This window comes from Hypanus sabinus, chromosome X2 (genome assembly GCF_030144855.1).
Source record: "Hypanus sabinus isolate sHypSab1 chromosome X2, sHypSab1.hap1, whole genome shotgun sequence".
In the NCBI taxonomy this organism is placed as follows: domain Eukaryota; kingdom Metazoa; phylum Chordata; class Chondrichthyes; order Myliobatiformes; family Dasyatidae; genus Hypanus; species Hypanus sabinus.
In genome coordinates, this window is record NC_082739.1 from 23,093,796 (window position 1) to 23,118,119 (window position 24,324).

The window sequence follows — 24,324 nt, forward strand, 5'->3', positions numbered from 1 at the left end:
CAGTGCACAGTTTCTCTAACATTTTGTGTGTGCGTTCCCAGATTTCCAGCGCCAAATTACCCCAGCATTTTGTTTGTGTTACTCAGCGAGTTCTAGCGCTGAACTCGTCCTGCATTGTGTGTGTGTAACTCTGGATTTTCAGTGCCCAGTTGTTCCTGAAGTTTGTTTGTGTTACTCTAGATTTCCTTGTTGAATTCCTGCACATTTTGTGTGTGTTACTGTGGATGTGCAGCTCTCAGTTCTGTCAACATCTTGTGCATGTAAGTCTGGATTTCCAGCGCGCAGTTTCTCTAACACTTTGCATATGTTTTCCTGGATTTCCAGCTCCAGATTACACCGGCATTTTCTATATGTCACTCCGCAAGTTCCAGGGCTAAATTTCTCCTTCATTTTGCGTGTGTAACTCTGGATTTCCAACACTCTCCTTCAAATTTTGTGTGTTGCTCTAGATTTGCAGCGCCATCTCCCTGATAATTTTGTGTGTTTTACATGTGGATTTGCAGCTCTCAGTTCTGCCAACATATTGTGCATGTAACTCTGGATTTCCAGCGCTCAGTTTCTCTATCATTTTGATTCTGTTTTCCTGGATTTCCTGCGCCAAATTACCCCAGCATTTTGTTTGTGTTACGCCAGAGCTCCAGCGCTGAAATCCCCCTGCATTGTGTGTGTGTAACATTGGATTTCCAGCGCTCACTTCCTCCTGAAAATTTTGTGTATTGCTCTAAATTTCCAGCGCTGAGCTCCCCGATCATTTTGTGTGTGTTACACTGGATTTCCAGCACTGAATTCAGCAGCATTTTGTGTGTGTAACTCTGGATTTTCAGTGCCCAGTTGTTCCTGAAGTTTGTTTGTGTTACTCTAGATTTCCTGTGTTGAATTCCTGCACATTTTGTGTGTGTTACTGTGGATGTGCAGCTCTCAGTTCTGCCAACATCTGGTGCATGTAACTCTGGATTTCCAGCGCGCAGTTTCTCTAACACTTTGCATATGTTTTCCTGGATTTCCAGCTCCAGATTACCACGGCATTTTCTATATGTCACTCCGCAAGTTCCAGGGCTAAATTTCTCCTTCATTTTGCGCGTGTAACTCTGGATTTCCAGCGCTCTCTTCCTCTTGCAAATTTGATGTGTTGCTCTAGATTTCCAGCACCAAGATCCCCGATAATTGTGTGTGTGTTACACTGGATTTCCAGCGCTAATTTCCTCCAGCATTTTGTGAGTGTGACTTTAGAATTCCGTTGATGAGTTACACCAGCATTTTGTGTGAGTACCTCTGGATTTCCAGCACTCAGTTCCTCCTGTATTTTGCATAGGTATCTCATGATTTCCAGCACCAAGTTCCTCCTTTAATTTGATTGTGAAACTCTGGATTTCCAGCGCTCAGTTTCTCTGACATTTTGCATGTCTTTTCCTGGATTTCCAGCGCCAGATTACCCCAGCATTTTCTTTATGTCACTCCACAAGTTCCAGCGCTAAATTCCTCCTTCATTTTGCATGTGTCACTCTGGATTCCAGCACTCTCCTTCAAATTTTGTGTGTTGCTCTAGATTTCCAGCGCCAAGCTCCCCGATAATATTGTGTGTGTTACTCTGGATTTGCAGCACTCAGTTCTGCCAACATTTTGTGCATGTAACACTGGATTTCCAGCACTCAGTTTCTCTGACATTTTGCAGGTCTTTTCCTGGATTTCCAGCGCCAGATTACCCCAGCATTTTGTTTGTGTTACTCCGTGAGTTCTAGCGCTGAACTCGTCCTGCATTGTGTGTGTGTAACTCTGGATTTCCAGCGCTCACTTCCTCCTGAAAATTTTGTGTGTTGCTCTAGATTTCCAGCACCAAGTTCCCAGATCATTTTGTTTGCATTACACTGGATTTCCAGCACTGAATTCAGCAGCATTTTGTGTGTGTAACTCTGGATTTTTAGTGCCCAGTTGTTCCTGAAGTTTGTTTGTGTTACTCTAGATCTCCCATGTTGAATTCCTGCACATTTTGTGTGTGTTACTGTGGATGTGCAGCTCTTAGTTCTGCCAACATCTTGTGCATGTAACTCTGGATTTCCAGCGCTCAGTTTCTCTATCATTTTGATTCTGTGTTCCAGGATTTCCTGCGCCAAATTACCCCAGCATTTTGTTTGTGTTACGCCAGAGCTCCAGCGCTGAAATCTCCCTGCATTGTGTGTGTGTAACATTGGATTTCCAGCGCTCACTTCCTCCTGAAAATTTTGTGTGTTGCTCTAAATTTCCAGCGCTAAGTTCCCCGATCATTTTGTGTGTGTTACACTGGATTTCCAGCACTGAATTCAGCAGCATTTTGTGTGTGTAATTCTGGATTTTCAGTGCCCAGTTGTTCCTGAAGTTTGTTTGTGTTACTCTAGATTTCCCGTGTTGAATTCCTGCACATTTTGTGTGTGTTACTGTGGATGTGCAGCTCTCAGTTCTGCCAACATCTTGTGCATGTAACTCTGGATTTCCAGCGCGCAGTTTCTCTATAATTTTGATTGTGTTTTCCTGGATTTCCTGCGCGAAATTACCCCAGCATTTTGTTTGTGTTACGCCAGAGTTCTGTCGCTGAATTCCTCCTGCATTTTGCATGTGTTCCTCTGAATTTCCAGCGCTGAATCCCCCAGCATTTTGTTTGTGTTATTCCAGATGCCCATCGCTGAAATCATCCTGTGTTTTGTTTGTGTTACTCTCGATTTCTAAAGCTCAATTACTCCTGCATTTTTGTGAAGGCAAATCTGGATTTACAGTGCACAGTTTCTCTAACATTTTGTGTGTGCGTTCCCAGATTTCCAGCGCCAAATTACCCCAGCATTTTGTTTGTGTTACTCCGTGAGTTCTAGCGCTGAACTCGTCCTGCATTGTGTGTGTGTAACTCTGGATTTCCAGCGCTCACTTCCTCCTGAAAATTTTGTGTGTTGCTCTAGATTTCCAGCACCGAGTTCCCCGATCATTTTGTGTGTGTTACACTGGATTTCCAGCACTGAATTCAGCAGCATTTTGTGTGTGTAATTCTGGATTTTCAGTGCCCAGTTGTTCCTGAAGTTTGTTTGTGTTACTCTAGATTTCCTGTGTTGAATTCCTGCACATTTTGTGTGTGTTACTGTGGATGTGCAGCTCTCAGTTCTGCCAACATCTTGTGCATGTAACTCTGGATTTCTAGCGCGCAGTTTCTCTAACACTTTGCATATGTTTTCCTGGATTTCCAGCTCCAGATTACCACGGCATTTTCTATATGTCACTCCGCAAGTTCCAGGGCTAAATTTCTCCTTCATTTTGCGCGTGTAACTCTGGATTTCCAGCGCTCTCTTCCTCTTGCAAATTTGATGTGTTGCTCTAGATTTCCAGCACCAAGATCCCCGATAATTGTGTGTGTGTTACACTGGATTTCCAGCGCTAATTTCCTCCAGCATTTTGTGAGTGTGACTTTAGAATTCCGTTGATGAGTTACACCAGCATTTTGTGTGAGTACCTCTGGATTTCCAGCACTCAGTTCCTCCTGTATTTTGCATAGGTATCTCATGATTTCCAGCACCAAGTTCCTCCTTTAATTTGATTGTGAAACTCTGGATTTCCAGCGCTCAGTTTCTCTGACATTTTGCATGTCTTTTCCTGGATTTCCAGCGCCAGATTACCCCAGCATTTTCTTTATGTCACTCCACAAGTTCCAGCGCTAAATTCCTCCTTCATTTTGCGTGTGTCACTCTGGATTTCCAGCACTCTCCTTCAAATTTTGTGTGTTGCTCTAGATTTCCAGCGCCAAGCTCCCCGATAATATTGTGTGTGTTACTCTGGATTTGCAGCACTCAGTTCTGCCAACATTTTGTGCATGTAACTCTGGATTTCCAGCGCGCAGTTTCTCTATAATTTTGATTGTGTTTTCCTGGATTTCCTGCGCGAAATTACCCCAGCATTTTGTTTGTGTTACGCCAGAGTTCTGTCGCTGAATTCCTCCTGCATTTTGCATGTGTTCCTCTGAATTTCCAGCGCTGAATCCCCCAGCATTTTGTTTGTGTTATTCCAGAGGCCCATCGCTGAAATCATCCTGTGTTTTGTTTGTGTTACTCTCGATTTCTAAAGCTCAATTACTCCTGCATTTTTGTGAATGCAAATCTGGATTTACAGTGCACAGTTTCTCTAACATTTTGTGTGTGCGTTCCCAGATTTCCAGCGCCAAATTACCCCAGCATTTTGTTTGTGTTACTCAGCGAGTTCTAGCGCTGAACTCGTCCTGCATTGTGTGTGTGTAACTCTGGATTTCCAGCGCTCACTTCCTCCTGAAAATTTTGTGTGTTGCTCTAGATTTCCAGCACCGAGTTCCCCGATCATTTTGTGTGTGTTACACTGGATTTCCAGCACTGAATTCAGCAGCATTTTGTGTGTGTAATTCTGGATTTTCAGTGCCCAGTTGTTCCTGAAGTTTGTTTGTGTTACTCTAGATTTCCTGTGTTGAATTCCTGCACATTTTGTGTGTGTTACTGTGGATGTGCAGCTCTCAGTTCTGCCAACATCTTGTGCATGTAACTCTGGATTTCTAGCGCGCAGTTTCTCTAACACTTTGCATATGTTTTCCTGGATTTCCAGCTCCAGATTACCACGGCATTTTCTATATGTCACTCCGCAAGTTCCAGGGCTAAATTTCTCCTTCATTTTGCGCGTGTAACTCTGGATTTCCAGCGCTCTCTTCCTCTTGCAAATTTGATGTGTTGCTCTAGATTTCCAGCACCAAGATCCCCGATAATTGTGTGTGTGTTACACTGGATTTCCAGCGCTAATTTCCTCCAGCATTTTGTGAGTGTGACTTTAGAATTCCGTTGATGAGTTACACCAGCATTTTGTGTGAGTACCTCTGGATTTCCAGCACTCAGTTCCTCCTGTATTTTGCATAGGTATCTCATGATTTCCAGCACCAAGTTCCTCCTTTAATTTGATTGTGAAACTCTGGATTTCCAGCGCTCAGTTTCTCTGACATTTTGCATGTCTTTTCCTGGATTTCCAGCGCCAGATTACCCCAGCATTTTCTTTATGTCACTCCACAAGTTCCAGCGCTAAATTCCTCCTTCATTTTGCGTGTGTCACTCTGGATTTCCAGCACTCTCCTTCAAATTTTGTGTGTTGCTCTAGATTTCCAGCGCCAAGCTCCCCGATAATATTGTGTGTGTTACTCTGGATTTGCAGCACTCAGTTCTGCCAACATTTTGTGCATGTAACTCTGGATTTCCAGCGCGCAGTTTCTCTATAATTTTGATTGTGTTTTCCTGGATTTCCTGCGCGAAATTACCCCAGCATTTTGTTTGTGTTACGCCAGAGTTCTGTCGCTGAATTCCTCCTGCATTTTGCATGTGTTCCTCTGAATTTCCAGCGCTGAATCCCCCAGCATTTTGTTTGTGTTATTCCAGAGGCCCATCGCTGAAATCATCCTGTGTTTTGTTTGTGTTACTCTCGATTTCTAAAGCTCAATTACTCCTGCATTTTTGTGAATGCAAATCTGGATTTACAGTGCACAGTTTCTCTAACATTTTGTGTGTGCGTTCCCAGATTTCCAGCGCCAAATTACCCCAGCATTTTGTTTGTGTTACTCAGCGAGTTCTAGCGCTGAACTCGTCCTGCATTGTGTGTGTGTAACTCTGGATTTCCAGCGCTCACTTCCTCCTGAAAATTTTGTGTGTTGCTCTAGATTTCCAGCACCAAGTTCCCAGATCATTTTGTTTGCATTACACTGGATTTCCAGCACTGAATTCAGCAGCATTTTCTGTGTGTAACTCTGGATTTTCAGTGCCCAGTTGTTCCTGAAGTTTGTTTGTGTTACTCTAGATTTCCCATGTTGAATTCCTGCACATTTTGTGTGTGTTACTGTGGATGTGCAGCTCTCAGTTCTGCCAACATCTTGTGCATGTAACTCTGGGTTTCCAGCGCGCAGTTTCTCTAACACTTTGCATATGTTTTCCTGGATTTCCAGCTCCAGATTACCCCGGCATTTTCTATATGTCACTCCACAAGTTCCAGGGCTAAATTTCTCCTTCATTTTGCGTGTGTAACTCTGGATTTCCAGCACTCTCCTTCAAATTTTGTGTGTTGCTCTAGATTTGCAGCACCATCTCCCTGATAATTTTGTGTGTTTTACATGTGGATTTGCAGCTCTCAGTTCTGCCAACATATTGTGCATGTAACTCTGGATTTCCAGTGCTCAGTTTCTCTATCATTTTGATTCTGTTTTCCTGGATTTCCAGCGCCAGATTACCCCAGCATTTTGTTTGTGATACTCCAGAGTTCTGCCGCTGAATTCCTCCGGCATTTTGCATGTGTTCCTCTGAATTTCCAGCGCTGAATCCCCCAGCATTTTGTTTGTGTTATTCCAGAGGCCCATCGCTGAAATCGTCCTGTGTTTTGTTTGTGTTACTCTCGATTTCTAAAGCTCAATTACTCCTGCAATTTTGTGAATACAAATCTGGATTTACAGTGCACAGTTTCTCTATCATTTTGATTGTGTTTTCCTGGATTTCCAGCGCCAAATTACCCCAGCATTTTGTTTGTGTTACGCCAGAGTTCCAGCGCTGAACTTGTCCTGCATTGCGTGTGTGTGTAACTCTGGATTTCCAGCGCTCACTTCCTCCTGAAAATTTTGTGTGTTGCTCTAGATTTCCAGCGCCAAGTTCCCAGATCATTTTGTTTGCATTACACTGGATTTCCAGCACTGAATTCAGCAGCATTTTGTGCATGTAACTCTGGATTTCCAGCGCGCAGTTTCTCTATAATTTTGATTGTGTTTTCCTGGATTTCCTGAGCGAAATTACCCCAGCATTTTGTTTGTGTTACGCCAGAGTTCTGTCGCTGAATTCCTCCTGCATTTTGCATGTGTTCCTCTGAATTTCCAGCGCTGAATCCCCCAGCATTTTGTTTGTGTTATTCCAGAGGCCCATCGCTGAAATCATCCTGTGTTTTGTGTTACTCTCGATTTCTAAAGCTCAATTACTCCTGCATTTTTGTGAATGCAAATCTGGATTTACAGTGCACAGTTTCTCTAACATTTTGTGTGTGCGTTCCCAGATTTCCAGCGCCAAATTACCCCAGCATTTTGTTTGTGTTACTCAGCGAGTTCTAGCGCTGAACTCGTCCTGCATTGTGTGTGTGTAACTCTGGATTTCCAGCGCTCACTTCCTCCTGAAAATTTTGTGTGTTGCTCTAGATTTCCAGCACCGAGTTCCCCGATCATTTTGTGTGTGTTACACTGGATTTCCAGCACTGAATTCAGCAGCATTTTCTGTGTGTAACTCTGGATTTTCAGTGCCCAGTTGTTCCTGAAGTTTGTTTGTGTTACTCTAGATTTCCCGTGTTGAATTCCTGCACATTTTGTGTGTGCGTTCCCGGATTTCCAGCGCCAGATTACCCCAGCATTTTGTTTGTGATACTCCAGAGTTCTGCCGCTGAATTCCTCCTGCATTTTGCATGTGTTCCTCTGAATTTCCAGCGCTGAATCCCCCAGCATTTTGTTTGTGTTATTCCAGAGGCCCATCGCTGAAATCATCCTGTGTTTTGTTTGTGTTACTCTCGATTTCTAAAGCTCAATTACTCCTGCATTTTTGTGAATGCAAATCTGGATTTACAGTGCACAGTTTCTCTAACATTTTGTGTGTGCGTTTCCAGATTTCCAGCGCCAAATTACCCCAGCATTTTGTTTGTGTTACGCCAGAGCTCCAGCGCTGAAATCCCCCTGCATTGTGTGTGTGTAACATTGGATTTCCAGCGCTCACTTCCTCCTGAAAATTTTGTGTGTTGCTCTAAATTTCCAGCGCTGAGCTCCCCGATCATTTTGTGTGTGTTACACTGGATTTCCAGCACTAAATTCAGCAGCATTTTGTGTGTGTAACTGGATTTTCAGTACCCAGTTGTTCCTGAAGTTTGTTTGTGTTACTCTAGATTTCCCGTGTTGAATTCCTGCACATTTTGTGTGTGTTACTGTGGATGTGCAGCTCTCAGTTCTGCGAACATCTTGTGCATGTAACTCTGGATTTCCAGCGCTCAGTTTCTCTATCATTTTGATTGTGTTTTCCTGGATTTCCAGCGCCAAATTACCCCAGCATTTTGTTTGTGTTACGCCAGAGCTCCAGCGCTGAAATCCCCCTGCATTGTGTGTGTGTAACATTGGATTTCCAGCGCTCACTTCCTCCTGAAAATTTTGTGTGTTGCTCTAAATTTCCAGCGCTGAGCTCCCCGATCATTTTGTGTGTGTTACACTGGATTTCCAGCACTGAATTCAGCAGCATTTTGTGTGTGTAACTGGATTTTCAGTACCCAGTTGTTCCTGAAGTTTGTTTGTGTTACTCTAGATTTCCCGTGTTGAATTCCTGCACATTTTGTGTGTGTTACTGTGGATGTGCAGCTCTCAGTTCTGCGAACATCTTGTGCATGTAACTCTGGATTTCCAGCGCTCAGTTTCTCTATCATTTTGATTGTGTTTTCCTGGATTTCCAGCGCCAAATTACCCCAGCATTTTGTTTGTGTTACGCCAGAGTTCCAGCGCTGAACTTGTCCTGCATTACGTGTGTGTGTAACTCTGGATTTCCAGCGCTCACTTCCTCCTGAAAATTTTGTGTGTTGCTCTAGATTTCCAGCGCCAAGTTCCCAGATAATTTTGTTTGCATTACACTAGATTTCCAGCACTGAATTCAGCAGCATTTTGTGCATGTAACTCTGGATTTCTAGCGCGCAGTGTCTCTATCACTTTGCATATGTTTTCCTGGATTTCCAGCTCCAGATTACCCCAGCATTTTCTATATGTCACTCCGCAAGTTCCAGGGCTAAATTTCTCCTTCATTTTGCGTGTGTAACTCTGGATTTCCAGCACTCTCCTTCAAATTTTGTGTGTTGCTCTAGATTTGCAGCGCCATCTCCCTGATAATTTTGTGTGTTTTACATGTGGATTTGCAGCTCTCAGTTCTGCCAACATATTGTGCATGTAACTCTGGATTTCCAGCGCTCAGTTTCTCTATCATTTTGATTCTGTGTTCCAGGATTTCCTGCGCCAAATTACCCCAGCATTTTGTTTGTGTTACGCCAGAGCTCCAGCGCTGAAATCTCCCTGCATTGTGTGTGTGTAACATTGGATTTCCAGCGCTCACTTCCTCCTGAAAATTTTGTGTGTTGCTCTAAATTTCCAGCGCTAAGTTCCCCGATCATTTTGTGTGTGTTACACTGGATTTCCAGCACTGAATTCAGCAGCATTTTGTGTGTGTAATTCTGGATTTTCAGTGCCCAGTTGTTCCTGAAGTTTGTTTGTGTTACTCTAGATTTCCCGTGTTGAATTCCTGCACATTTTGTGTGTGTTACTGTGGATGTGCAGCTCTCAGTTCTGCCAACATCTTGTGCATGTAACTCTGGATTTCCAGCGCGCAGTTTCTCTATAATTTTGATTGTGTTTTCCTGGATTTCCTGCGCGAAATTACCCCAGCATTTTGTTTGTGTTACTCCAGAGTTCTGTCGCTGAATTCCTCCTACATTTTGCATGTGTTCCTCTGAATTTCCAGCGCTGAATACCCCAGCATTTTGTTTGTGTTATTCCAGAGGCCCATCGCTGAAATCATCCTGTGTTTTGTTTGTGTTACTCTCGATTTCTAAAGCTCAATTACTCCTGCATTTTTGTGAATGCAAATCTGGATTTACAGTGCACAGTTTCTCTAACATTTTGTGTGTGCGTTTCCGGATTTCCTGCGCCAAATTACCCCAGCATTTTGTTTGTGTTACTCCACGAGTTCTAGCGCTGAATTCTTCCTGCATTCTGCGCGTGTAACTCTGGATTTCCAGCGCTCACTTCCTCTTGCAAATTTGGTGTGTTGCTCTAGATTTCCAGCACCAAGATCCCCGATAATTGTGTGTGTGTTATACTGGATTTCCAGCGCTAATTTCCTCCAGCATTTTGTGAGTGTGACTTTAGAATTCCGTTGATGAGTTACACCAGCATTTTGTGTGAGTACCTCTGGATTTCCAGCGCTCAGTTCCTCCTGTATTTTGCATAGGTATCTCATGATTTCCAGCACCCAGTTCCTCCTTTAATTTGATTGTGAAACTCTGGATTTCCAGCGCTCAGTTTCTCTGACATTTTGCATGTCTTTTCCTGGATTTCCAGCGCCAGATTACCCCAGCATTTTCTTTATGTCACTCCACAAGTTCCAGCGCTAAATTCCTCCTTCAATTTGCGTGTGTAACTCTGGATTTCCAGCACTCTCCTTCAAATTTTGTGTGTTGCTCTAGATTTCCAGCGCCAAGCTCCCCGATAATATTGTGTGTGTTACTCTGGATTTGCAGCTCTCAGTTCTGCCAACATTTTGTGCATGTAACTCTGGATTTCCAGCGCTCAGTTTCTCTGACATTTTGCATGTCTTTTCCTGGATTTCCAGCGCCAGATTACCCCAGCATTTTGTTTGTGTTACTCCGCGAGTTCCAGCGCTGAATTCCTCCTGCATTTTGCATGTGTTCCTCTGAATTTCCAGCGCTGAATCCCCCAGCATTTTGTTTGTGTTATTCCAGAGGCCCATCGCTGAAATCATCCTGTGTTTTGTTTGTGTTACTCTCGATTTCTAAAGCTCAATTACTCCTGCATTTTTGTGAATGCAAATCTGGATTTACAGTGCACAGTTTCTCTAACATTTTGTGTGTGCGTTTCCGGATTTCCAGCGCCAAATTACCCCAGCATTTTGTTTGTGTTACTCAGCGAGTTCTAGCGCTGAACCTGTCCTGCATTGTGTGTGTGTAACTCTGGATTTCCAGCGCTCACTTCCTCCTGAAAATTTTGTGTGTTGCTCTAGATTTCCAGCACCAAGTTCCCAGATCATTTTGTTTGCATTACACTGGATTTCCAGCACTGAATTCAGCAGCATTTTCTGTGTGTAACTCTGGATTTTCAGTGCCCAGTTGTTCCTGAAGTTTGTTTGTTTTACTCTAGATTTCCCATGTTGAATTCCTGCACATTTTGTGTGTGTTACTGTGGATGTGCAGCTCTCAGTTCTGCCAACATCTTGTGCATGTAACTCTGGGTTTCCAGCGCGCAGTTTCTCTAACACTTTGTATATGTTTTCCTGGATTTCCAGCTCCAGATTACCCCGGCATTTTCTATATGTCACTCCACAAGTTCCAGGGCTAAATTTCTCCTTCATTTTGCGTGTGTAACTCTGGATTTCCAGCACTCTCCTTCAAATTTTGTGTGTTGCTCTAGATTTGCAGCGCCATCTCCCTGATAATTTTGTGTGTTTTACATGTGGATTTGCAGCTCTCAGTTCTGCCAACATATTGTGCATGTAACTCTGGATTTCCAGCGCTCAGTTTCTCTATCATTTTGATTCTGTGTTCCAGGATTTCCTGCGCCAAATTACCCCAGCATTTTGTTTGTGTTACGCCAGAGCTCCAGCGCTGAAATCTCCCTGCATTGTGTGTGTGTAACATTGGATTTCCAGCGCTCACTTCCTCCTGAAAATTTTGTGTGTTGCTCTAAATTTCCAGCGCTAAGTTCCCCGATCATTTTGTGTGTGTTACACTGGATTTCCAGCACTGAATTCAGCAGCATTTTGTGTGTGTAATTCTGGATTTTCAGTGCCCAGTTGTTCCTGAAGTTTGTTTGTGTTACTCTAGATTTCCCGTGTTGAATTCCTGCACATTTTGTGTGTGTTACTGTGGATGTGCAGCTCTCAGTTCTGCCAACATCTTGTGCATGTAACTCTGGATTTCCAGCGCGCAGTTTCTCTATAATTTTGATTGTGTTTTCCTGGATTTCCTGCGCGAAATTACCCCAGCATTTTGTTTGTGTTACGCCAGAGTTCTGTCGCTGAATTCCTCCTGCATTTTGCATGTGTTCCTCTGAATTTCCAGCGCTGAATCCCCCAGCATTTTGTTTGTGTTATTCCAGAGGCCCATCGCTGAAATCATCCTGTGTTTTGTTTGTGTTACTCTCGATTTCTAAAGCTCAATTACTCCTGCATTTTTGTGAATGCAAATCTGGATTTACAGTGCACAGTTTCTCTAACATTTTGTGTGTGCATTCCCAGATTTCCAGCGCCAAATTACCCCAGCATTTTGTTTGTGTTACTCAGCGAATTCTAGCGCTGAACTCGTCCTGCATTGTGTGTGTGTAACTCTGGATTTCCAGCGCTCACTTCCTCCTGAAAATTTTGTGTGTTGCTCTAGATTTCCAGCACCAAGTTCCCAGATCATTTTGTTTGCATTACACTGGATTTCCAGCACTGAATTCAGCAGCATTTTCTGTGTGTAACTCTGGATTTTCAGTGCCCAGTTGTTCCTGAAGTTTGTTTGTGTTACTCTAGATTTCCCGTGTTGAATTCCTGCACATTTTGTGTGTGCGTTCCCGGATTTCCAGCGCCAGATTACCCCAGCATTTTGTTTGTGATACTCCAGAGTTCTGCCGCTGAATTCCTCCTGCATTTTGCATGTGTTCCTCTGAATTTCCAGCGCTGAATCCCCCAGCATTTTGTTTGTGTTATTCCAGAGGCCCATCGCTGAAATCATCCTGTGTTTTGTTTGTGTTACTCTCGATTTCTAAAGCTCAATTACTCCTGCATTTTTGTGAATGCAAATCTGGATTTACAGTGCACAGTTTCTCTAACATTTTGTGTGTGCATTCCCAGATTTCCAGCGCCAAATTACCCCAGCATTTTGTTTGTGTTACTCAGCGAATTCTAGCGCTGAACTCGTCCTGCATTGTGTGTGTGTAACTCTGGATTTCCAGCGCTCACTTCCTCCTGAAAATTTTGTGTGTTGCTCTAGATTTCCAGCACCAAGTTCCCAGATCATTTTGTTTGCATTACACTGGATTTCCAGCACTGAATTCAGCAGCATTTTCTGTGTGTAACTCTGGATTTTCAGTGCCCAGTTGTTCCTGAAGTTTGTTTGTGTTACTCTAGATTTCCCGTGTTGAATTCCTGCACATTTTGTGTGTGCGTTCCCGGATTTCCAGCGCCAGATTACCCCAGCATTTTGTTTGTGTTACTCCACGAGTTCTAGCGCTGAATTCTTCCTGCATTCTGCGCGTGTAACTCTGGATTTCCAGCGCTCACTTCCTCTTGCAAATTTGGTGTGTTGCTCTAGATTTCCAGCACCAAGATCCCCGATAATTGTGTGTGTGTTACACTGGATTTCCAGCGCTAATTTCCTCCAGCATTTTGTGAGTGTGACTTTAGAATTCCGTTGATGAGTTACACCAGCATTTTGTGTGAGTACCTCTGGATTTCCAGCGCTCAGTTCCTCCTGTATTTTGCATAGGTATCTCATGATTTCCAGCACCCAGTTCCTCCTTTAATTTGATTGTGAAACTCTGGATTTCCAGCGCTCAGTTTCTCTGACATTTTGCATGTCTTTTCCTGGATTTCCAGCGCCAGATTACCCCAGCATTTTCTTTATGTCACTCCACAAGTTCCAGCGCTAAATTCCTCCTTCAATTTGCGTGTGTAACTCTGGATTTCCAGCACTCTCCTTCAAATTTTGTGTGTTGCTCTAGATTTCCAGCGCCAAGCTCCCCGATAATATTGTGTGTGTTACTCTGGATTTGCAGCTCTCAGTTCTGCCAACATTTTGTGCATGTAACTCTGGATTTCCAGCGCTCAGTTTCTCTGACATTTTGCATGTCTTTTCCTGGATTTCCAGCGCCAGATTACCCCAGCATTTTGTTTGTGTTACTCCGCGAGTTCCAGCGCTGAATTCCTCCTGCATTTTGCATGTGTTCCTCTGAATTTCCAGCGCTGAATCCCCCAGCATTTTGTTTGTGTTATTCCAGAGGCCCATCGCTGAAATCATCCTGTGTTTTGTTTGTGTTACTCTCGATTTCTAAAGCTCAATTACTCCTGCATTTTTGTGAATGCAAATCTGGATTTACAGTGCACAGTTTCTCTAACATTTTGTGTGTGCGTTTCCGGATTTCCAGCGCCAAATTACCCCAGCATTTTGTTTGTGTTACTCAGCGAGTTCTAGCGCTGAACCTGTCCTGCATTGTGTGTGTGTAACTCTGGATTTCCAGCGCTCACTTCCTCCTGAAAATTTTGTGTGTTGCTCTAGATTTCCAGCACCAAGTTCCCAGATCATTTTGTTTGCATTACACTGGATTTCCAGCACTGAATTCAGCAGCATTTTCTGTGTGTAACTCTGGATTTTCAGTGCCCAGTTGTTCCTGAAGTTTGTTTGTTTTACTCTAGATTTCCCATGTTGAATTCCTGCACATTTTGTGTGTGTTACTGTGGATGTGCAGCTCTCAGTTCTGCCAACATCTTGTGCATGTAACTCTGGGTTTCCAGCGCGCAGTTTCTCTAACACTTTGTATATGTTTTCCTGGATTTCCAGCTCCAGATTACCCCGGCATTTTCTATATGTCACTCCACAAGTTCCAGGGCTAAATTTCTCCTTCATTTTGCGTGTGTAACTCTGGATTTCCAGCACTCTCCTTCAAATTTTGTGTGTTGCTCTAGATTTGCAGCGCCATCTCCCTGATAATTTTGTGTGTTTTACATGTGGATTTGCAGCTCTCAGTTCTGCCAACATATTGTGCATGTAACTCTGGATTTCCAGCGCTCAGTTTCTCTATCATTTTGATTCTGTGTTCCAGGATTTCCTGCGCCAAATTACCCCAGCATTTTGTTTGTGTTACGCCAGAGCTCCAGCGCTGAAATCTCCCTGCATTGTGTGTGTGTAACATTGGATTTCCAGCGCTCACTTCCTCCTGAAAATTTTGTGTGTTGCTCTAAATTTCCAGCGCTAAGTTCCCCGATCATTTTGTGTGTGTTACACTGGATTTCCAGCACTGAATTCAGCAGCATTTTGTGTGTGTAATTCTGGATTTTCAGTGCCCAGTTGTTCCTGAAGTTTGTTTGTGTTACTCTAGATTTCCCGTGTTGAATTCCTGCACATTTTGTGTGTGTTACTGTGGATGTGCAGCTCTCAGTTCTGCCAACATCTTGTGCATGTAACTCTGGATTTCCAGCGCGCAGTTTCTCTATAATTTTGATTGTGTTTTCCTGGATTTTCTGCGCGAAATTTCCCCAGCATTTTGTTTGTGTTACGCCAGAGTTCTGTCGCTGAATTCCTCCTGCATTTTGCATGTGTTCCTCTGAATTTCCAGCGCTGAATCCCCCAGCATTTTGTTTGTGTTATTCCAGATGCCCATCGCTGAAATCATCCTGTGTTTTGTTTGTGTTACTCTCGATTTCTAAAGCTCAATTACTCCTGCATTTTTGTGAATGCAAATCTGGATTTACAGTGCACAGTTTCTCTAACATTTTGTGTGTGCGTTTCCAGATTTCCAGCACCAAATTACCCCAGCATTTTGTTTGTGTTACTCCACGAGTTCTAGCGCTGAACTCGTCCTGCATTGTGTGTGTGTAACTCTGGATTTCCAGCGCTCAGTTTCTCTATCATTTTGATTGTGTTTTCTTGGATTTCCTGTGCCAAATTACCCCAGCATTTCCTTTATGTCACTCCGCAAGTTCCAGCGCTAAATTCCTCCTTCATTTTGCGTGTGCAACTCTGGATTTCCAGCACTCTCCTTCAAATTTTGTGTGTTGCTCTAGATTTGCAGTGGCAAGCTCCCTGTTAATTTTGTGTGTGTTACTCTGGATTTGCAGCTCTCAGTTCTGCCAACATATCGTGCATGTAACTCTGGATTTCCAGCGCTCAGTTTCTCTATCATTTTGATTCTGTTTTCCTGTATTTCCTGTGCCAAATTACCCCAGCATTTTGTTTGTGTTACGCCAGAGCTCCAGCACTGAATTCCCCCTGCATTGTGTGTGTGTAACATTGGATTTCCAGCGCTCATTTGCTCCTGAAAATTTTGTGTGTTGCTCTAAATTTCCAGCGCTAAGTTCCCCGATCATTTTGTGTGTGTTACACTGGATTTCCAGCACTGAATTCAGCAGCATTTTCTGTGTGTAACTCTGGATTTTCAGTGCCCAGTTGTTCCTGAAGTTTGTTTGTGTTACTCTAGATTTCCCATGTTGAATTCCTGCACATCTTGTGTGTGTTACTGTGGATGTGCAGCTCTCAGTTCTGCCAACATCTTGTGCATGTAACTCTGGATTTCCAGTGCGCAGTTTCTCTAACACTTTGCGTATGTTTTCCTGGATTTCCAGCTCCAGATTACCACGGCATTTTCTATATGTCACTCCGCAAGTTCCAGGGCTAAATTTCTCCTTCATTTTGCGCGTGTAACTCTGGATTTCCAGCGCTCTCTTCCTCTTGCAAATTTGATGTGTTGCTCTAGATTTCCAGCACCAAGATCCCCGATAATTGTGTGTGTGTTACACTGGATTTCCAGCGCTAATTTCCTCCAGCATTTTGTGAGTGTGACTTTAGAATTCCGTTGATGAGTTACACCAGCATTTTGTGTGAGTACCTCTGGATTTCCAGCGCTCAGTTCCTCCTGTATTTTGCATAGGTATCTCATGATTTCCAGCACCCAGTTCCTCCTTTAATTTGATTGTGAAACTCTGGATTTCCAGCGCTCAGTTTCTCTGACATTTTGCATGTCTTTTCCTGGATTTCCAGCTCCAGATTACCCCAGCATTTTGTTTGTGTTACTTCAGAGTTCCATCACTGAATTCCTCCTGGACTTCTTGTGTGTAACTCCAGATTTCCAGCACTGAATCCCCCAGCATTTTGTTCGTGTTATTCCAGAGTTCCGGCGCTGAAATCCTCCTGTGTTTTGTTTGTGTTACTCTCGATTTCTAGAGCTCAATTACTCCTGCGTTTTTGTGAATGCAAATCTGGATTTCCAATGCACAGTTTCTCTAACATTTTGTGTGCGCGTTCCTGGATTTCCAGCGCCAAATTCCCCCTGCATTTCATTTGTGTTACGCCAGAGTTCCAGCACTGAATTCCTCCACTATTCTGCGCATGTAAATCTGGATTGCCAGCACTCACTCCTCTCGCATTTTGCGTGTCGTACTCTGTATTTCCAGCAGCAAGTTCCCCAGCATCTCTGGATTTCCATTGCTCAGCTTCTCTTGCATTTTGCATGTGTTACCCTGGATTTCCCACGTTGAATTCCACCAGCATTTTGTGTGTGTTACTCTGGATTTCCCGTGCCAAATTCCTCCTGCATTTTGTGTGCGTTATTTTGGATTTCCAGCGCTCAATTTCTCCTGCATACTTTGTGTTACTGTAGATTTTCAGCACGAAGTTCCCCAGCATTTTGTGTGTGTTACTCTGGATTTCCAGCGCTGAGTTACTCCAGCATTTGGCATGTTTGTAACCTGGATTTCCAACGCTGACTTCCTCATGTATTTTGTGTATGTAACTCTTAAGTATCTAACGCTGAGTTCCACTAGAATGTATTGTGTGTAACTCTGGGTCTCCAGCGCTGAATTCCTCCTGCATTTTGTATGTGTTATTCGAGAGTTCAAGCACTAATTCCCCCAGCATAATGTCTGTGTTACTCTAGATTTCCAGCGCTGAATTCATCCACCATTTTGCACCTGTAGCTCTGGATTTCCATTGCTCAGTTCCTCTCACATTTTGCGTGCATTCCCCTGGATTCTCTGCACTGAATTCCACCAGTGTTTTGTGTGAGTTAGATGTCCAGCGCCAAATTCCACAGCATTTTGTGTGTGTTACTCTAGATTTCCAGTGCTGAGTTCCTCCTGCATTTCGTATGTGTGTTTCTCTGGATTTCCAGACCTGAATTCTCCTAATATTTGGTGTGTATAACTCTGGATTTCCAGCACTCAATTTCTCCTGCATATTTTGCACCTTACTCTAGATTTCCAGAGCCTAGTTCCCCATCATTCTGTGTGCCTTGCTCTGGATTTCCAGCACGAAGATACTCCAGAATTTTGTGTGTGTGACTATGAATTTCCAGCGCCAAATTCCCCCACCATTTCGTTTGTATTACACCAGAGTTCCTGCACTGAATTCCTCCACCATTTTACGCATGTACCTCTGGCTTTCCAGCACTCAATTCCTCCTGTATTTTTTTGAGTTACTCTGAATTTCTCGATTCAAATTGTTCCTGCATTTTGTGTGTGTTATTCTGGATTTTCAGTGGTGAATTCCCCCAGCATTTGGTGTGTGTGACTCTGGATTTCCAGCGCTCTGCTCCTCTTGCATTTTGCGCATGTTCCCCTCGATTTCCCGCCCTGAGTTCCGCCAAATGTTTGTGTGTTACTCTAGATTTCCAGTGTCGAGTTCCTGACCATTTTGTGTGGGTAACTGGATACTGGATTTTCTGTGTTGAGTTCCTCCTGTATATTGTTTGTGTTATTCTGGTTTTCTGGCACCCAGATCCACTAGCATTTTGTGTGTGTTGCCCTCGATATCCTACACCAAACTCCTGATGCATTTTGTGTGTGTTACTTGAGAACTCCAACACTTAGTTCCTCCTGAATTTTGTATGTGTTACTGTAGAATTCCTGCACCAAATTCCCCCAGCATTTTGTTTGCATTACCTTGAGTTTCAGCACTGAATTCCCACTGCATTTTGCGGTTGTTACTCTGGATTTCCAGTGCTGAGTTCCTCCAGCATTTTGCTTGCGTATAACCTAGATTTCCAACACTGACTTCCTCCAGCATTTTGTGTGTGTCATTCTGGATTTGCAGCACACAGTTCTGCTATCATTTTGTGTGTGTTCCCCTGGATTTCACACATTGAATTCCTCCTGCATCTTTTGCATGTTACTCTTGATTTCTAGCACCAAATTCCCCCAGCATTTTGTTTGTGTTACTCTGAAGTTTCAGTGCTGAATTCTGGCTGCATTTTGTGTGTGTGCAATTCTCGATTTCCAACGCTGAATTCCTCCAGCATTTTGTGAGTGTCCCCCTCTGGATTTCCACCGCTCAGTATTTCCTTCATTTTGTGTGTGTTATTCTTGATTACCAGTGCCAAGACCCCCCCCCCCCCCACTTCCAGGATTGTGTGTATGTGAGTCTTAACTTCCAGCGCTGAGTCAATCCAGCATTTTGCACGTGTAACTCTGGATTTCCAGTGCCCCGTTTCTACTGTCCAGCACTCAGTCACCATTGTATTTTCCTTGTGTTTTTTTTTACCTTGGACTTCCAGCGCCAGATTCCTCCAGAATTTTGCATGTTTAGTTATGGGTTTTCAGTGCACAGTTTTTAAAAATTTTATTTTGCTTCAGTTACTCTGGATTTCCAGTGCTCAGTTCCTCCTGTATTTCCTGTGTGTGTGTGTGTGTTCGCTACTCTGGATTTCCAGTGCACAGTTCCTCCTGCATTTTGTGTATGTTTCCCTGGATTTCCAGCACTCAATTCATCCTGAATTGTCTGTATGTGTTAATCTGGATTTCCAATGCTGAATTCCTCCAGCATTTTGTTCGTGTTTCCTTGGATTTCCAGCGCTGAGTTCTCCCTATATTGTGTCTGTGTGTGTTAGTCTGGATTTCCTGCACCAAATTCCTCCAGCAATTTGTGTAACTCTGGATTTCCTGTGCTGATTTCCACCAGCATTTTGTGCGCGTAGCTCTGGATTTCAAGCGCTCAGGTCCTTTTGCATTTTGTGTGTTATTCCATATTTACATCGCTCAATTCGTTCAGCACTTTTTGTGTGAAACACTGGATTTCCTGCGCTCAGATCTTCCCACATTGTGTGTGTTACTCTAGATTTCCAGCACTGAGTTCCTCCTGCATTCAGCGTGTTTTACTATGGATTTACAACACTGACTGTCACTGCCATGTTGTGTTGTGTTTGTTACTCTGGATTCCCAGCACTGAATGCCCCTGCATTTTGTATGCTTTTCTCTGGATTTCCCGGACTCAATTATTCTTGCATTCTCTGTTACTCTGGATTTCCAGAACTGACTTTTCCAGCATTTTGAGTTCTTTATTCTGGATTACCCATGCCAAGTTTCCAGCATTTTGTGTGTGTTACTCTGGATTTCCAGTGAACAGATCCTCTGGCATTCTGTGTGTGTTACTCTGGATTTATAGTGCTGAATTCCACCAGCATTTTGTGTATGTTACTCATTATCCATGCTGAATTCATCCTGCATTTTCTTTGTGTTTCTCTGGATTTTCAGCACTGAGTTCTTCTTGCATTTTGTGGGTGGTACTCTGGAGTTACAGTGCTGAGCTCCTCCAACAGTGTGTGTGTGTTACCCCAGATTTCCTGCGCTAACTAGCTCCTACACTTTCTGTGTGTTACTCAGGATTTACAGCACAGAATTCCTGCCGCATCTTGTGCGAGTTTCTCTGGATTTCCCACACTGAATTCCTCCTGTATGTTGTGTGTGTTACACTGGATTTCTGGCACTGACCCCCCCCCCCCTCGCCTGTTACTCTGGATTGCCTGCTTTGAGTCTCCAGCATCTTGTGCGTGTTTCCCTGGATTTCCAGCTCTGAGTTCCTCCTGGATTTTGTGTATGTTAATCTGGTTTTCCAGCACTGAGTTTTCCCAGCATTTTGTGTGTGTAACTCTGGTTTTCCAGTCCTCAATTCCTCTGTGTCTGTCTGTCTGTCTCACTCTGGATTTGTAGCGCACAGTTCCTCCACCATTTTGTGTGTTTTACTCTGGATTTCCAGCACACAGTGCTTCCAGCATTTTGTGTGTGTAACTCTGGATTTACAGCACTGGGTTCCTCCAGCATTTTGTGGGTGTAACCCTGGATATCCAGCACTGAGCCCCTCCAGCATTTTGTTTGTGTTACTCTGGATTTCCAGCATCTCCAGCATCTCTGTGTTTTTGGAGGAGAATGAACAGTCGACATTTTGGGCCGAGACCCTACATCAACTTCCTGGTTGTGAGTAGAACCTCAGTTTATTTCAGGAGTTATTTTAGAATGAAGATTGTCTTGTTGGTGTATGGAACTGTCAAAATTTTGAAAATTACCTTTTGGGACGATTCAAAAGGATGCTGCAGGTTTAAATCAAGAATCAATTATGAATTTTATTCACCATATATACACGTATTAGAAATTTGCTCTGATGTATTGGTGCAACATACAACAAAAACAACAATGTTCAACATTTATAAAGAATAATGAATCATATAAAAAGTAAAACCGGAGGTTATGTATATAGAATAAAAGATGTGTTAATACAGAAGGTTGTTATGGCTAAGGATGGTATCGGAGGTAATATCCCATTACTTATTAAATGCTCCAAATGGCATCTGCCTCAAGTAGCCTCTGATAACCAAGTCCAGCTACTAAGCCCGGTGGAACCATTTCTACCGACAGGAGAAGGGTCAAAGGTGGGTTACTGATGCTTTAAAAGCAGTCACTTCAGGCAGGTGGGGCTTGTCAGCCATGGTTGGCAGCTTATTTGGGAGAAGGAAAACTCTGATTTAAAACCTCCGCTGCCTTGCAGCTATACCCACTCATCGGGAAGGCGATGAGTTCACTGCTGACTGCTAACTACTGCGATGCTGCTGGTACAAAACTGTATCAGTCTCTGACTTTGCCTTGGGGTTATCAGGTGCATGGAGAGGTGGAGCTTGCTACATGGGCAACAGCTTGCTCCCCATATCGTACTGTCTGGTCTTGTGTTTCTAGACAGCTGGTATGCATGGTCAACTCATGGTAAACTCTGATCCGATGGAGGCCCTCACCCTCACACAATACAAAAATAACAGTATGTATTTACTATACAATCAGCGTTATAAAAAGCTGTGTCTGCAGTGCCCTGCAGTGATGTGTTGAATGATAGAAGGGAGTGGGAAGCTGACAATAATTGTTGATCAGATTTACTGCCTGGGGAAAGAAACTTTTAAGATGGCGTGAAGTTTTTGTTTTAGTAGCCCTTTCCCAAAGGGAGCTTGTTGAAAAGGCAGTTTGCTGGGTGGGTAATGTCTGCAATGATTTCCTGCTCGATTCTTTGACCTGAACACATACAAATCCTACAGTGATGGCAGACTGCAGCCCATGAGTTTTTCTGCTGACCTAATAGGATGACTGGTGAGGGGGTGCTTCTCCAAACCAGACGGTAATGGCTGATGTGAGAACAGTGTAGATTTGCAACAGTATATTCTGGGGAGGATAAAATTTTACCAACTGTCACAGGAAGTACATCCTCTGCCGAGCCTTTATGGCTGAGGATGGATCAAACCTTCATCGTACGTGGGTCTAACCAGGTTACAGTCAAATGGTTTTCTGCACTGTTCGAAGTAGAGATTTAGAATTGAATGGTTATTGTGAGTAATTGACTATATTTGTTTCAGAAGCTGACCCATCGAATGATTCAGGCCTGGGCACCGGTGCCATTGTTGGGATTTTGATTGTCGTTTTCCTTGTCTTGCTGGTGGCCGTGGATGTTACCTGCTACTTCATCAATAAGTGCGGCCTGCTAATGTGCATTGCCGTAAACTTCTGCGGTCAGCCCGGGCCTGGGTCAAAGGGCAAAGACATCGAAGAGGGAAAAGCTGCATTCTCGTGAGTAGTTTCAATCTGGAATTCCTTCGTGGTTTAATGATTGACTGTAAGATATAGGAGCAGATTTAGGCCATTTGGCCCATCAACTCTGCTGTGCCATTCCATTGTGGCTGATTTACTATCTCTCTCAACCCCATTCTCCTGCCTTTTCCTTGCATCCTTTGATGCCCTGACTAATTAAAAAACTGTTAACCTCTGCCTTACGTACATCCAATGACTTGACCGGCACAGCCATCTGTGACAATGAATTCCACAGAATCACCATCCTCTGGCTAAAGGAACTTTTTCCTCACCTCTGTTGCTATGCCTTCTGGTCCTAGACCAGAACATCCTCTCCACATCCACTTTATCCAGGCTTTATTTCAGTATTTAATAGGATGCATTGAGATCACCTCTCATTCTTCTAAACTCCAGAAAGTGCAGGCCTAGAGCCAAGTAAAGCTTCTCATGTTAACCCTTTCATTCCTGGGATCATTCTTGCAAGTCTCCTCTGGAACCTCTCCAATGCCAGCTTATCATTTTTTCAATATGGGGCACAAACCGACTCACAATACTCCACATGTAGCCTTATAAATTCTCAGCATCCATGTCCTTACTTTTATATTCTAGTCCTCTCAAAATGAATGACAACACTGCATTGACTACAGATTCAACCTGTAAATTAATGTTTAGGGAATCCTGCACAAACACCCCCAAGTCCCTTTGCACCTCTTCTTTTTGAATTTTCTCCCTAGTTAGAAAATAGTCCACATTTTTATTCCTTCTGCCGAAGTGCGTGACCATGCACCTTCCTACATTATATTCCATTTGCCACTTCTTTACCCATTCCTCCAATCTGTCTAAGTGCTTCTACAGACACCCTGCTTCCTCAAAACTACCTGGCTTTGTATCATTGGTAAAATTGGCCACAAAGCCATCAATTCCTTTGTCCAAAACATTGACATACAATGTGAAAAGAAGTGGTCCCAACACTGACCCTTGCAGCACACCTCTAGTCACCAGCAGCCAACCAGCAAAAGCCCCCTTTATTCCACTCTTTGGCTCCTGCCAGTCAGCAAATCTTCTGTCCATGCAAGTACTTTTCCTGTAATACCATGGGCACTTATCTTGTTAAGTAGTCTCATGTGCAGCACCTTGTTAAAGGCCTTCTGAAAATCCAAATAAACAACAGACACTGATTTTCCTTTGTCTATCCCGCCTGTTATTTCCTCAAAGATCACAGCACAGCACATGTGTCCTGCAACAACATCACCTGAACTGGTTTTGGACATTCAGAGAAAAAAGAAGAGTACTGCACAGGCACAGGACCTTCAGCTCACAATGTCTGTGCTGAACACAACTCACAGTTAGGAGGCTGTTAGATCTGGAGATGTTATGATCGAGATGTTCTTTGGAATTTCAGAAAGTAGTGTAAAACTTGGTAATTACTTCTGTTTCATTAGATGTTCTGAGAACAAAGAACACAATGCCAAATTAATTCTCTACTACCTGCACTTGTCCCAGATCTCTCCATCCCCTCCACACGTATGTGTCTGTTGTTTAATTAGTGTTCATTTTTTAAAATTTTTCTCATAGTTTAACTCTATTTTTAACCCTATGCTCTTTCTATGCAAAAAAGTTTTAAACTGGAGTTTTAAATTGCTATATTTCTCATAGTTTAACTTGCATATATTTTATATAATCACTTACATGTTTGTAATTGTTCAGTGAATTTTCAGTATGGCTGTTTCCATTCTAGAAGTTTCTCTGCTGCCACTGAATCACGCTATTTCACAGGTTATTTCTTATCACTGGAATGTGCTTTATCTGTCCAGCTTGACCACAACATTAATTGTTTTCTTTCTTGGCTTTTCTCCAATCTTTGTTCTTATAATACCAAATGAAATAGCATTAATTACCAAGTTTTACACCACTTTCTTACTTCCTAAGAACCTCTGGATCACAACAGCTTCTGATCCAA

The 24,324-nt window shown here is 43.2% G+C and overlaps 1 protein-coding gene across 10 annotated transcripts in view; it reads left to right on the forward strand.

Moving 5' to 3' along the window:
* LOC132385203 (neural cell adhesion molecule 1-like) overlaps positions 1–24,324 on the forward strand; it is a 786,620-nt gene that overhangs the window by 634,159 nt on the left and 128,137 nt on the right. For 6 of the 10 annotated variants that reach the window (XM_059957108.1, XM_059957105.1, XM_059957107.1 and 3 more), the window contains one exon: positions 22,154–22,364. The exons of 2 other annotated variants lie outside the window; for them this stretch is intronic. In XM_059957108.1, coding sequence (XP_059813091.1) covers positions 22,154–22,364 — 211 coding nt within the window. The remainder of the gene's footprint in view (positions 1–22,153; positions 22,365–24,324) is intronic. 2 more of the 10 variants (XM_059957106.1, XM_059957115.1) reach the window with 1 other exon arrangement.